At 40.0% G+C, this 13,496-nt stretch overlaps 1 protein-coding gene across 4 annotated transcripts in view; it reads right to left on the reverse strand.

Annotated features, from left to right (window-relative positions):
* Positions 1-13,496, reverse strand: part of BTBD9 (BTB domain containing 9) — a 372,408-nt gene that overhangs the window by 338,103 nt on the left and 20,809 nt on the right. For all 4 annotated transcript variants that reach the window (XR_008596899.1, XR_008596900.1, XM_054978182.1 and 1 more), the window contains exons 3-5: positions 8,216-8,579; positions 5,731-5,995; positions 3,838-4,057 (exon numbers count right to left, since the gene is read on the reverse strand). Coding sequence is in view for 2 of the 4 variants with exons in the window: in XM_054978182.1 (XP_054834157.1) it covers positions 3,838-4,057; positions 5,731-5,995; positions 8,216-8,579 (849 nt within the window). In the remaining 2 variants the exon portion in view is untranslated. The remainder of the gene's footprint in view (positions 1-3,837; positions 4,058-5,730; positions 5,996-8,215; positions 8,580-13,496) is intronic.

Below are 13,496 nucleotides of genomic sequence, written 5' to 3' on the forward strand. Positions count from 1 at the left end.
CTTTGCCACCCCTGGCAAAGGAAGCCTGCCTCTTCATTTTTTCCCCATAGGAAATAATGAGAAGAAGATGAGCAGCAGCAGGCTAACAATATGCTCACCTTCCTTTTCTTAATGAGAGGATAGGGGGACCTGGTTTGGGGGGCCATAACATGGCCCCCCAAAGTCCAATCGGTCTGAAAATTGGGGGGTAGTTAGAGAGGAGTTAGAGGAAGGTCCCCACCAATTTTGGGGTGATTCGGTGGAAAAATGCCTCCCCCAGGCGTCCTAGAAGACGGAGGCATTTTCCCATTGAAGAAATCCGAAACAACCCGAAACAACCCCGAAACGCAAAACCCGAAACAGCTAGCCGTTTCGGGTTTTGCCTGTATCCGAAAGAGATTCTTGTTTCGGGTAAACCCGAAACAAGAAACAGTGTGCCTTTGCACACCCCTAGTTACAAGCAATACAAGCTACTACAGTTGGTAAAGCTCCGGGACCAGATGGAATTACTGCAAAATTTTACAGTGATGGCAGAGGACTTGAAACAACTGATACAAAAAATGATGAATGGAATATTGGAAGGGGTCGAGATGCCAGATACATGGAATGAGGCTAATATTACATTGATACCGAAGGAGACATTAGACTTAAGTAATGTTAAGAATTATAGACCAATATCTCTAACTAATAATGACTATAAAATATTTGCAAAGATACTAGCGGAAAGACTTAAGACTTGGCTAGTGGAATTTATTGATGAAGATCAAGCCAGCTTTTTACCGGAAAGACAAATAAAAGATAACTTACAAGTGTTGTTGAATGCTATTGAGTACTATGATAAAAATCCAGGGAAGCAGGTTGGTTTCTTCTTTGTGGACGCGGAGAAAGCGTTCGACAATTTGAACTGGGATTTTATGTTTGCAACAATGGAGAAGATGCAGTTGGGAGAGAAATTTATACAAGCAATAAAGGCAATCTATAAAAACCAATCTGCAAATATAATTGTTAACTCGGATGTAACCAAAAAGTTGGAAATAAGGAACAAGACAAGGGTGTCCGCTTTCCCCACTTCTGTTTGTAATGGTACTGGAGATTTTACTTAGGCAAATAAGAGAAGACAATTCAATAAGAGGATTGAGGACTAAAGGATTTGAATACAAAGTAAGAGCTTTTGCTGATGACATAATGGTGATAGTGGAAGGTCCAATAGAGTGCATGCCAAAATTGATGAAGAAAATGAAGGATTTTGGAGACGTAGCAGGTTTTGTAATTAATAAGGTGAAGTCCAAAATATTGTGCAAAAATATGACTAAACAACAACAAAAGGAGTTGATGGACAAGGTGGAATGTGAAGTAGTGAACAAGGTTAAGTATTTGGGAGTGGAAGTGACAGTGAAGAATACTGACTTATATAAGAATAACTATGACAAGTTATGGCAACAAATAGATAAAGATATGATTAGATGGAATAAAATGAACTTGTCATGGTTAGGTCGTATTGCAGTAATTAAGATGAATGTTCTTCCAAGAATGATGTTTCTACTACAGACAATACCTATTGTTAAAGACAGTAAACAATTTGAGAAGTGGCAGAGAACGATGTTAAACTTTGTTTGGGCTGGAAAGAAACCCAGAGTTAAAATGAAAGTACTCTACGATGCAAAAGATAGAGGAGGACTACAATTACCAAATTTTAAATTATACCATGAAGCGATATGTCTGGACTGGATAAAGGAATGGATGACATTGAAGAATTTGAAGTTGTTAGCACTGGAAGGATATAATAAACTATTTGGATGGCATGCATATCTATGGTATGACAAAGTAAAAGCAGACTCTATGTTTTTACATCATTATGTAAGAAGAAGCTTGTTTGCTGTATGGACTAAATATAAAAAAATATATAGAAGAGACTATACCAATGTGGATTATCCCTGCGGAAGTAGTAAATCCAAGAACAGAATATGCAGGGGAAGACTGGTTGACATATAAAGAAATTCTTGAGATACAACAGAATAACTATATGCTTAAAGGTAATGAAGAATCGCCATTCCAATATGGATGGTTTCAATATATGCAGATAAAAGACCTATATGAGAAAGACAAAAGGAAAAATGGTTTTAGACTACAAAACTCTGAGATTGAGAATTGTTTGCTTCAGGGGGGGAAGAAAATAATTTCTAAAATATATAAGATATTACTGAAATGGTTTACAGAGGAGGAAGTTGTTAAAGTTCAGATGGTCAAATGGGCAATAAACTGTAATAAGGAAATTTCAATGGAAGCTTGGGAAAAGGTATGGAAAAATGTAGTTAAGATTTCAGCATGTACCACTGTGTGTGAAAATGTATACAAAATGTTGTATAGATGGTATTTAACAGCGAAGAAGTTGGCCAATGGTAACAGTCAGATGTCTGATAAATGTTGGAAATGTAAACAGCATGAAGGTTCATTCTATCATATGTGGTGGACTTGTGATAAGGCTAAGCAGTTCTGGGGGGATATAGTTAAAGTTATGTCAGATATTTTACAAAGGAATATAAATAAAACCCCGGAATTGCTGTTATTATGTATGAACCTAGAAGATTTTGATAAAATGGACAGACTTATGGTGTTTTATATGATTACGGCGGCCAGAATGTGTTATGCACAGATGTGGAAGACTCAGGAGATACCATCTATCGAAGACTGGATTCTGAAAGTCTTGAATATGGCAGAAATGGACAAATTAACAAGGAAATTGAAAGAACAAGAAGAATTGGACTATACATTAAGCTGGGAAAAATTTAAGAAATATGTGGAGTAAAAGTGGGACATGAAGGTGAAACTGTGGTCTTTGGAGAAGTAGGGGAGATAGAAACTTACTTAAGGTTAAAAAGGGGAATATTTTACTGTATTTTATTGGATTAGTATAGTATATTTACAGGGGAGTATAATTATGAGTAATAAGGTTATAGGGAGTATATGTGAAATATAGATAATATAGTTAATTGGTATGTAAGGAATAGTATGTTACATATATATATGTAGGTTTTTTTAGTTAGTATATGTACCTATTATTACTTATATAATTTTTATATTTTTAATTAAGATAAGCAATATAGTTAGTGTAGATTGTTAAGATAATTAAAGAGATTTGATAGGTATAATATAGATATATATTACATTATTACATTATTATTATAGACTTTAAGAATTTATATGATATACTTTTTAGATTAAGTTGGGTATGGAAAACTGCTGGGAGTCACCAGAAAAGGGGGGGGGGAAGGATGGGGAAAATGCAATGGGGTGAATAATGATAATGATTTCTATATGTATGTTTGTAAACCCATCCAATAAAAAATTCTTTAAAAAAAGAGAGAACTATGAGGAAGCATGTCAAACTGGAGCAGAGGAGTAGATAAAGAAAAGAAAAATGGAGAAGAGAGGGAGAGAGGGGCTGAAGGGAAAGAAGGAAGCTGGGAAAGGGGTGAAGCTATGTGGGGGAGAGAAGGGGAAAGCAGAAATACTGTGGGGAGGAAAACAAACAGGAAGGGATGGTGAGTAAAGGGAACCTCCATATTCAGAGAGAGTAAACTCTGAATACCAGGGCTAGCAGGCATCATCAGGGCAAGGCCTTGGCCTCTATGCCCTGTTAATTATTACCCTTTCAGGACAACTGGGTGAAATTAGCCTTTCAGGTTGGCCACTGAGTGAAACAGGATGCTGGACTTAGATGGATCACTGGTCTGATCCAGCAAAGCTCTTCTTATGTTCCAAGTTGGCATTTTAGCATAGGTAACTTTAATACCAAAACTTCTAGGCAGTTTTTCCTGGCCTAATACATTTTCCTGAAACTGTTGACTTGAAACATACCTGCTATCGCGGTCCCAAAGCAGTATTCGTATGTGGTTAATTATTGATGGTTGACCTAATTTAATTTCAATACCAGAACGGCAGTCGTCATCAATTGGATGCCGGGAAAATCCATGATCCAAATCATAATTTTGCGTGTCTCCATCTAACAAAGCAGATTTCAATTCCCCTTTAACCACTTGCGCTCCATATTTCATAGTGGCAATGTTTTCACCAGGTACTGAAAGGAATAGGAAAGTAAAAAGTGTGAAAATATTTGCTCTCAAAAGGAAAGAACAGAATGTTTCTCTAAAAGCATTCCCTCTACACGCCAGCGCTCACTGGAAAAACTCTGTAATTTTACTGAAGATTTACAAATTTTCTCTTAACAAAAATAGTTCGTAAATAAACAGATGTCCGTTGTGACAGTGGAATGACACACAGTACTACTCAGAAGCAGGTCCCATTAGTTTCAGTTACAGTGAGCCAAGCTAACTCTTACTGGATTGTACCCAAACTGTTCATTTTTTTTTTCAAAAGGGATTTTATTGTTTTATTTTATTATTATAATAAAAACACATTTTGTGTTTTTTAAAAATGAAATATTGTAGAGATATTTAACAGTTTTTTTAGACAATTAATAGGGATAAGTATTTTGCTATTCAACCAAATTCTTGGGGAAAGAATCATTTCATACAAACTTTTCCTGATGACTTGAGGGTTAGAATTCTGTACTATAAAGAGTTATAGGTCATGAGTTACTGCTATCAGCATTACCCAGCATCAATACCATATTTACTCAAAAGGAAGACAAACCTGAATATAAGACACACCCCTTAAAAAAAGGAAAGGGTTATACATTAAAGCAGATGACCCTGAAATTAAAATGACCCCTCCAAAAAAGGTAGCAGTATAAACATAGTCTTTTATTACATAGTAATCAATATACTATAAATAATATAGACTATAGAAGAAAATAATTACTTTCACTTTTTGTACCTCTTTGCATTGCAACTGCTCACAAGTAGCATTGGATTATGCTGTTTCAGATTTAAAGAGGCAAGAGACTGAATTTTAGATCCTGCCTCCCCAGTCAAACTACTAAGTGAAAGCTCAGAGAATCTGACCATCTGACAGTCCAATCCTAAACAAAATTACACCCTTCTAAATCCCTAGAAATCAATGAGATTAGAAGAGAGTGACTTTCTTTAGGAATGCACTGTTCATCTCCACCCCAAGTCACAATGCTTTTGTATGCTAGAAAGTTATACTTTTCCAACTGATGTTATATTCTCCAATCCAGCAGGGTGTCTAAAATCCTTCCCTATGTAAAGTGTCCACAAACCAATAACAGTTATAGCTAGTGTTGCACTAAACTCACTAGCTTTTCAAATTTCTCTCTCATGGGGAAAAAAAAGAGTGGAACTGCTAGGCATCCCTGGCCTGAAGTACAAGGGAAGAAGCAAAAGCTGGTATGCAGTACTATTCTGAGCTAGAAACAGAGGAGCAAATCCATCCCCACTACTCCTACTGCTTCTTACCATTTCCCAGGCAAGGACCTGCAGTTTCTGAAGCTAGCCAGCAATTCTACTCAGGTCTTCCTCTCTCCCAATGAAACTCAAAGCATCTTGAAAAGCAGTATTCGCTTTCACTGCCATTCCTGTCTGCTGGTAAGTGGAGCTGGTGTGCTTTCTCCAAAGCTCCCCCGTGTGCACAGCCAATCATACGTTACACTCAGCAGATCTGTACACCTGAGTGGAAGATAACGACCTCCCTCCAATTTTAGGAAGCCAAAAAAGGTAAAAAATGTCATCTTCCTTTCAAATAAATACAGTAGTTAAGCCAAGGTAGCTTTTCACTATAGGAAGATACATAAAGCACCTCCTCTATAAGACGGAAAAGAGTGAGGCTTACTTAACATGCCCCTATAGTTGAGGTCCATGTCCCGACTTTCCGATCGAACTTTAATTGCATCCAAAATCGCATCAGCCGAGAGCAATTTGGAAGGCCTTACAACATTTAAAAGCTCTGTCAAACTCATCAATGGCAAGCGTACTGCCTGCATTATTTCACTGTGATTTTCCTTGGGGTTGTGTTTGCACCAGTTCACCAAGGCTTGGAAAATATCCTTTTCAGGAGCTGCAAATGAATCTCTCAGTACAATACTAAGAAGAGCTGCCTAAAAAACAAGAATAAGAAAAGATGAAGTCTTGCTATATTTTAACAGTGAACTTTTTAAAAAACACACATATACAGTTGTATTTCCTTGTACCCTTTACATGTATTGTCCAATTCTAAACATTATACTGACATTGATTTTTTCCAGAAAAATCCAGTGTAAACCAGCTGTTTAAAGATTTTTAAAATTATTTTGAGATTAAAGTTTCACAAGTTTGTGATCAACATTCTGCATACTCAAGATTTCTCTTCACCCCTGTTTTTCAGTCAAAAATCCATTTATATTCTTGATATAATGTTGGTGAAAATCCATTGTATATTAATAAATTTGTGAGCATTCAATCATCTCATTAAAAATGCATTAAAGATAGAAATCACCACATATGCAGTTGGTGAAGTAAGTCTTCTCTTCTGAATCTATGCTAAAGAAAGATGGCTGCATCCTGCCTAATTAAATGTAAAGGAAACTGGCCCTCCTGTGGTAGTAGCGCTGGTTATTCAGGGAAGGAAAGGTCAAGCTGCTCAGAGCCATAGTTGTACGTGTGCTTAAAATATCACTCTACAATGCCTATGCTGCTCACATGGCATAGAAGTTGAGTCAGCGTTGAGTTCTGGGTTTATTTTTATTTATTTATTTGAGCTGGAAATATGAACACCTTATTTTCTTAAACTGAAAGGTATTTTTAAAGAAAAAATATAGAATAGAATATAGCAAGGAGAAGAAGAGAGGCTGTGCATACATATGGCATGAGTTTGAGTTCTGTGCTATGGATCTAATTGCTTTGTGCTCTGGCTCTATTTCTTGAGTGATCAGATTTGTCTGCCATAGATTCAATTACTCTCATTCAGCACAGCTGACTTCTTTGAGAGATCTGCTCTGCATGAATTTTGAGTTTTCCAAATAGTTTCTGAACTATTTTCTGAACTACAGATTCCCAGTCTCACCATTTCATATCTTAAAATTTATTAACTGATTTCTAGAAAGTGATCTGAATGCTTAATGGTAAATACCTGAGTAATAACATGCTGCATACATAGATGTGTGAGCTAGTTTGGTGTAGTGGTTAAGAGCGCAGGACTCTAATCTGGAGAACTGGGTTTGATTCACCACTCCTCCACTTGAACCCAGTGACCCTGGGTCAGTCACAGCTTCTAGGAGTTCTCTCAGCCTCACCCACCTCACAAGGTGTTTGTTGAGGGGATAATGGCATACTTTGTAAACCGCTCTGAGTGGGCGTTAAGTCATCCTGAAGGGCGGTATATAAATCGAATGTTGTTGTGGTGGTGGTGGTGGTGGTGGTGGTGGTGGTGATTAAAATTGGTAAACTACAGTGCAGAACAGAATTACGAAACCCAAGGTAATGCTAGGAAGAAGAATGATCACCAGTTTAAAAAAGACAGATAATCCAAAAACTGGAAAAAAAGAAGCTAAAATAAGGAGAAAAATAGGGCAGGAAGGATGCAGAAATAAAAATCACAGAAGGCAAAGACTAACAGAAACAACATTTCCAACAGACCCTGAAACTTGTATCATGAAAATAATGCCATTATTATTCTGAACTGCAGGCTTGCACTCAAGTAAACGCTCCACATTTTTGAAGCTATAACTTTGCTATCTTAAAAAGATGCAGAAGAACTATTTACTGACCTACATAATTTTATTAATCAATCCATCTCCCTTGGCTTTTGCTTTAACTTTCACTACCATATTGATTCCTTAGTAACAGCTATGTTCATCTAATCATACTTTTTGTATCGATTTTAAATTAAGAGAGACTGTAATAATAATTACTGCACTATGTGCATTTTCGTGTTACAACAACAAGAACCTCAGTTCTTCCTACTTCTGCCCCAACTCTGCACATTTTTTTTAAAGTCATGTTATATCATAAACAGAAATATAATTCTGATAAACAAGCACTTTTCTGGGAATAGACTGATGATCGCAAACTTTGGGATCGTTCCTACCTAGCACTGATGGAGCTGCACTAGATGAAAGGAAACTTTCCCACCTTCCCCTTCCCACTGCAGCCTTCTGTCCCACAAAATTTGGCTTCTGGGGGTGAGTGGACCTCCAGGAACAATATATGTGGTGAAGCAAGGATCTGCAATGGGAAGAGAGACTCATCAAAAATCTCACACCTTTTCTATGGGCAGAGGTAAGGCTCTAAGCCTTTATCTTTTTTCTTTTTTTAAATCAATTTTAAAAACTGGTGCATACCTTAGAAAGTGACAAGAAGCCTTCGCTAGACAGCACCTCTTGAGCATTTCTGTCCATAAACATGCAGCACATACAGGTCAGTTTGTGAAGTGAATAGAGACTTGCAACATCATAGGTCATGCAAACGTTCTGAATGTTAAGGATGGTGCAAAGATATTCAGAGGTGGAATCTTCCAGTTCTGGAAATCCGTATTTATGAGCCAAACTCAAGAAATCTAAGAGTACCTCCTCCTTCTCATCTCTTAATATGGCACGGCCCGTGTAAATATATTTTAGTAACATTGTAAAGGCTTCTGCAGTGGTGTCCTGGAGAGGAATTTCTGCTTCAGGCTGAGATTCACGCATCCCACCATACAGCAATGCTCTGTACAGATGCAGAAAGAAAAAGAAATAATGTGGAAAAGTATGTATTCTAGTTATAAGAAACTTGATGTAAAGCCTGAAGTAGGTAAAATGCATCTAGCACAGAATTTCTCTTGCAAGAGGAATTTGTACAGTTTAAAAACAAGTTGCTAGCCCTGGAAGTTAAGCATCTGCTAAAACATCTATGAGTTTTAATATGCAGGTGCCTGGCAGAAGGTTTTACTTGAGGAATGTATGGTCCACGGGCATGAATTAGCAATTGCAATATCTAACTAACTAGTTACCCAAAGATTTAGACTCCTGCAAATACTGTAGTAGTCACAGTATTTTTCTGCCATGGTTTTTATTAAATATGCAAGAAAAGTCATAGCAGCAGCATACTATTTAACAGCAATCTGTTGAATATTTTACCCTGGGGATCACCTGAAAAAGTCTTCACTCTAGCTGCATAAAATAATGAGATGGTCAGATACATCATACACCCCATGACAAAATTAAACAGAGTATATATTTTTGATAACTCAAAGAGTACCTGCACGTTGAAAAATGACAGCGTGTTGTGTGGTCACCATCTCATATGTTATTATAGAGGGAGAAGATGGAGCTAATTTTTCTCTAACGGTATGAAATCACTTTTTCTAACAGTGAACTCAATGGTCTCATGCCTATCAATAGGTCAGTGAAATAGGTCTAAAGTAGCCAGGACAAGAGTTTCTGCATACTTGAAGGTTCCCCAGCTATACAGAAACATTAGTTCACAATTGTGTTAAATGGTCAAAAAGAGCTGAGCATGCACAGGGTTCTCCCAGATTACGGAGGGCAGCTGAACTTCTGCTGGGGGGAAAAAAAGAAGAACCCCTAACACCAGGAGTTAGGTGGGGGGGGGTGAGGTAATGTGTGTCCCATATCTAGGATGATGTAAGTAGGGGTGGAGTTAAGGGTTGTAGAAAAAGGACTGTCTCCAGTTCTTATCAAATCACACTTCCCAAGGACCTTTATGCTACAAAGAAGCAGAGCCTGAAACAGCTTACAGCATTCTGAAATCAAAGTGCAGAGTAGAATGAGAGTCAGGCAATACATGGCCAACCAAATGCCCAGTACTCAGTTTTCCCAGTACAGCACTGGGAGAGAAGAATTCCCACACACCCCTGTACACTCATGCACACCATGCTATACCACCCATACTTGGGTTTACGTAAGCAACTCCCTGTTCAGGAGTCAAAAGTATAGAGCAATTTCGCTACAGCACAGACTTCTGAGGTTCAGAGGTAAGTGAGCAGGAAGCTACTCACATAACCTGCTGCTCAAGAATTTTACTCTATTATGCTATGGGGATGAGGAATTTCCCAGGTGCTTATTCTTTCTGGTCCTGTCTTATTACTTTTTGATAGTTAACTAGCAACAATTACATCCTCTGCAGGGCATTGAGCTCTGCAGACAAGCAACTCCTGGTGGTCCACGGCCCGAAGGACATCCGTCTGGCCTCAACGAGGGCCAGGGCTTTTTCTGCCCTGGCCCTGGCCTGGTGGAATGCTCTCCCATTGGAGATCCGGGCCCTGCAGGACCTGTTACAGTTCCGCAGGGCCTGTAAAACATAGATGTTCTACCGGGCCTTCAGCTGAGTGCCAGCGTGTGTCCCCCTTCTTCCATCGAAGACCACCACTTTTTCTGGGGCTGCCCTCGGCCATCTGCTATGCCTATATACGGACTCCGAAATATTTATTTAAATACCCTGCATCTGGACTATTTTAATGACTTTTAAAGATTATTGATTTTATGGTTTTGATTGATTTACTTTGTTTTATGAAGGTTGTTAGCCGCTCTGAGCCCATTTGTGGGGAGGGCGGGGTATAAATAAAATCAAATAAATAAATAAATAATAAACAATAAAGAGATTACTTATAATTTCGAACTATGCCGAAATGCCGCCAAAAACCATTCACTGAAAAAAAAATCAGCCTGCAAAAAGGCATGAAAATAGAAGCTAATGTAAGTTCTTCCTCGATGGTAAGCTGAATATGCTGCACACCAAGCCTTTAGTGTAATTAGCCCCTGTACACTAAACTACTCCAAAAATAGATACAAAATAGGAAGGTGCCTGGAATTTTATTAGGAACTTAATCAGAAATTAAAATCTAAGTAACTACCCATACCAAAAGGAGAGTAAATTATATTTCATAAGAAAGTGAGACAAGCAACTGGCTTTCCTAAATGCCATAATCATTGGCAAAAACAACGGATGTGATACAGTTGGGTAATTCTAAATTCTGCAAGTAACAGTCTTATGGGGTCCTGCTTTAGATGGTAAAAACAGGTTTCACTTACTGTAACTGTTGTTCATCTAGGTCTTCCGTGCAGGCACACATGGGACTGCGCACGTGCAGGCCTGCCGATACCGGAGATTTTTATAGCTCAATACCACCAGGGGGTGCTCTCGCCTTCCAACGCGCATGCGCGGCCATCTTCCCGCCTAAATGGACTATAGAAGGCGGAGCGCCCCACACATACCCTCAGTTCCCCTTTCCCTGCCGTATCACCGCTAAAAACACCATACAGCGGGGAAGGAGGGAGGGCATGTGTGCCTGCACGGAAGTCCTAGATGAACAACAGTTACGGTAAGCGAAAACTGTTTTTCATCCACGGTCTTCCTGTGCAGTCCCACATGGGAGATTACAAAGCTTAATACCTGGGTGGAGGTGTCACAGTCAAGTCACTCAAAGATAGAATGCAACACTGCGGTGCCCACTGCTGTCTCCTTCCGGTCCAGGACATCCAGCGCATAATGCTTGATAAAGGTATCCGCTGAAGCCCACGTCGCCGCTCTACAGATGTCATGCAGAGGAACACCTCTCAGCAGAGCCGCAGACGACGCCAAGGACCTAGTGGAATGGGCATGCACCTCCAAAGGACAAGGTAAGTTAACAGAATCATAACATGCTAACACAGTCTGGACAACCCATCTCGAAATGGACTGAGATGTCGCTTTCTTTCTCCTCTTCTGTCCCGCAAAACAGACAAACAAATTTGGATCCAATCGAAAGGACTTAGTACGATCCAAATAAAACAGAAGAGCGTTCAACGAATGAAGGGCCCGCTCTGCTTCAGAAGACTGCGTTGGGAAAAATACAGGTAAGACAATGCCCTAAGACAAATGAAATTGGGATACCACCTTCGGTAAAAATTCAATCTTGGTCCGCAAGACCACCTTGTCCGCATGAAATTTCAAGTAGGGGGGTTCTGACGAGAGTGCAGCCAATTCCCCCACCCATCTGGCTGAAGTGATCACTACTAAGAAGGCCACCTTAAAAGAGAGAAAACGCAAATGACAGGTAGCCATAGGCTCAAAAGGTTTAGACATTAATCTAGTTAAGACTAAAGGTAAGGACCACTGAGGGACGATAGCCCTAACAGGGGGATACAAGTTATTCAGCCCACGAAGAAATAACTTAGAAGTGTAATGGGAAAACACTGATTTCTTATCTATAGGAGGATGGAAAGCCGAAATTGCAGCCAAATACACTTTAACAGAGCTATTGGCCAAACCCCCAAGTTTAACCTCCCAAAGGAAGTCTAGAATCTCAGGCAGGGAAGAATAAAAAGGGTCTAGATTCCGGCGTTGACACCACCCAGAAAAACGCTCCCACTTGAACGCATATGATTGTCTCGTAGAGAAGCGTCTAGCATTCAATAAGACACGAGTCACAGCTTCAGAAAACCCCAATCGTGAGTTATCAGCCATGCTGTCAATTTGAGCCGTTGAATGTCATGGTGAAGAACCCCTTCCCAGGACAGAAGGTCTGGAACCAGTGGCAACTGGACCGACTGCGTCTGCAAGCGAAGGAGAGTGTGAAACCAAGGCTGCCTCGGCCAAAAAGGGGCTACCAGTATGACCGTCGCCCTGTCCCCTTGGATCTTGCTCAGAACCCTGGCTAACAGGTGGAATGGGGGAAATGCATAACACAGAGGACCCGACCACTTGACTTGAAATGCATCCCCGTCTGACCCAGGGCCTAGGCCCCCTCTGGAAAAATAGTGAGGGGCCTTGCGATTGTCCAGCGTGGCAAAGAGGTCCAGCTCCGGGAACCCCCACATCGAGAAGATCAGAACGAGGTATTTGTCCCGAAGAGACCACTCGTGAACATCCCGGTGCAGTCTGCTCAGCTGGTCCGCCTGGAGATTCTCCACCCCTGGGATGTGCACTGCTCTCAGCCATACCGAGTGTCGTATGGCCCAAGTCCACAACTTCATCGCCTCGGTACAAAGGGCCGTCGACGCCATGCCACCCTGTCTGTTGACATAAAACATTGCAGTCGTGTTGTCCGTCAACACTTGTACTGACTTGTTTCGCACGGTATCTGAAAAGGAGATGAGTGCATTTGAAATAGCCCTAAGTTCAAGTAGGTTAATATGTTCCAAGCGTTCAGCCCGGGACCATGTACTGTGAGCATAAGCACCCTCACAATGAGCTCCCCAACCCAAGAGGGAAGCATCGGTGGTTACTGACAACTGAGTTTGGCAATAACCAAACTCCACTCCCTTAAATAAATTTGCATCCTCAAGCCACCATTCCAAGGAAGTCACCACCTGTCTAGGAACCAATAACCATCTGTTCTGAGAATCAGAGTTAGGTGAAAAACTGGCATTAAACCATAATTGCAACGGCTGCATGAATAGCCTAGCAAACGGAACCACAGCTGTGGTAGAGGCTAAACATCCCAAAAGAATCTGGATAAAATGTGCTGACTGAAAACAGCACCGTTTAAGTCTAAGGACCATGCCCTTAATTCTGGCTGCTCTGTCTGCGGGCAGGAAACCAGCAATCTTGATTCCATCCAAGATTACCCCTATAAATTGTATAGACCTTACTGAAGTTAATTTCGACTTTTTTTGATTCACAAATAGACCTAGTCTAAGACAT

This window comes from Eublepharis macularius, chromosome 1 (assembly GCF_028583425.1).
Source record: "Eublepharis macularius isolate TG4126 chromosome 1, MPM_Emac_v1.0, whole genome shotgun sequence".
In the NCBI taxonomy this organism is placed as follows: domain Eukaryota; kingdom Metazoa; phylum Chordata; class Lepidosauria; order Squamata; family Eublepharidae; genus Eublepharis; species Eublepharis macularius.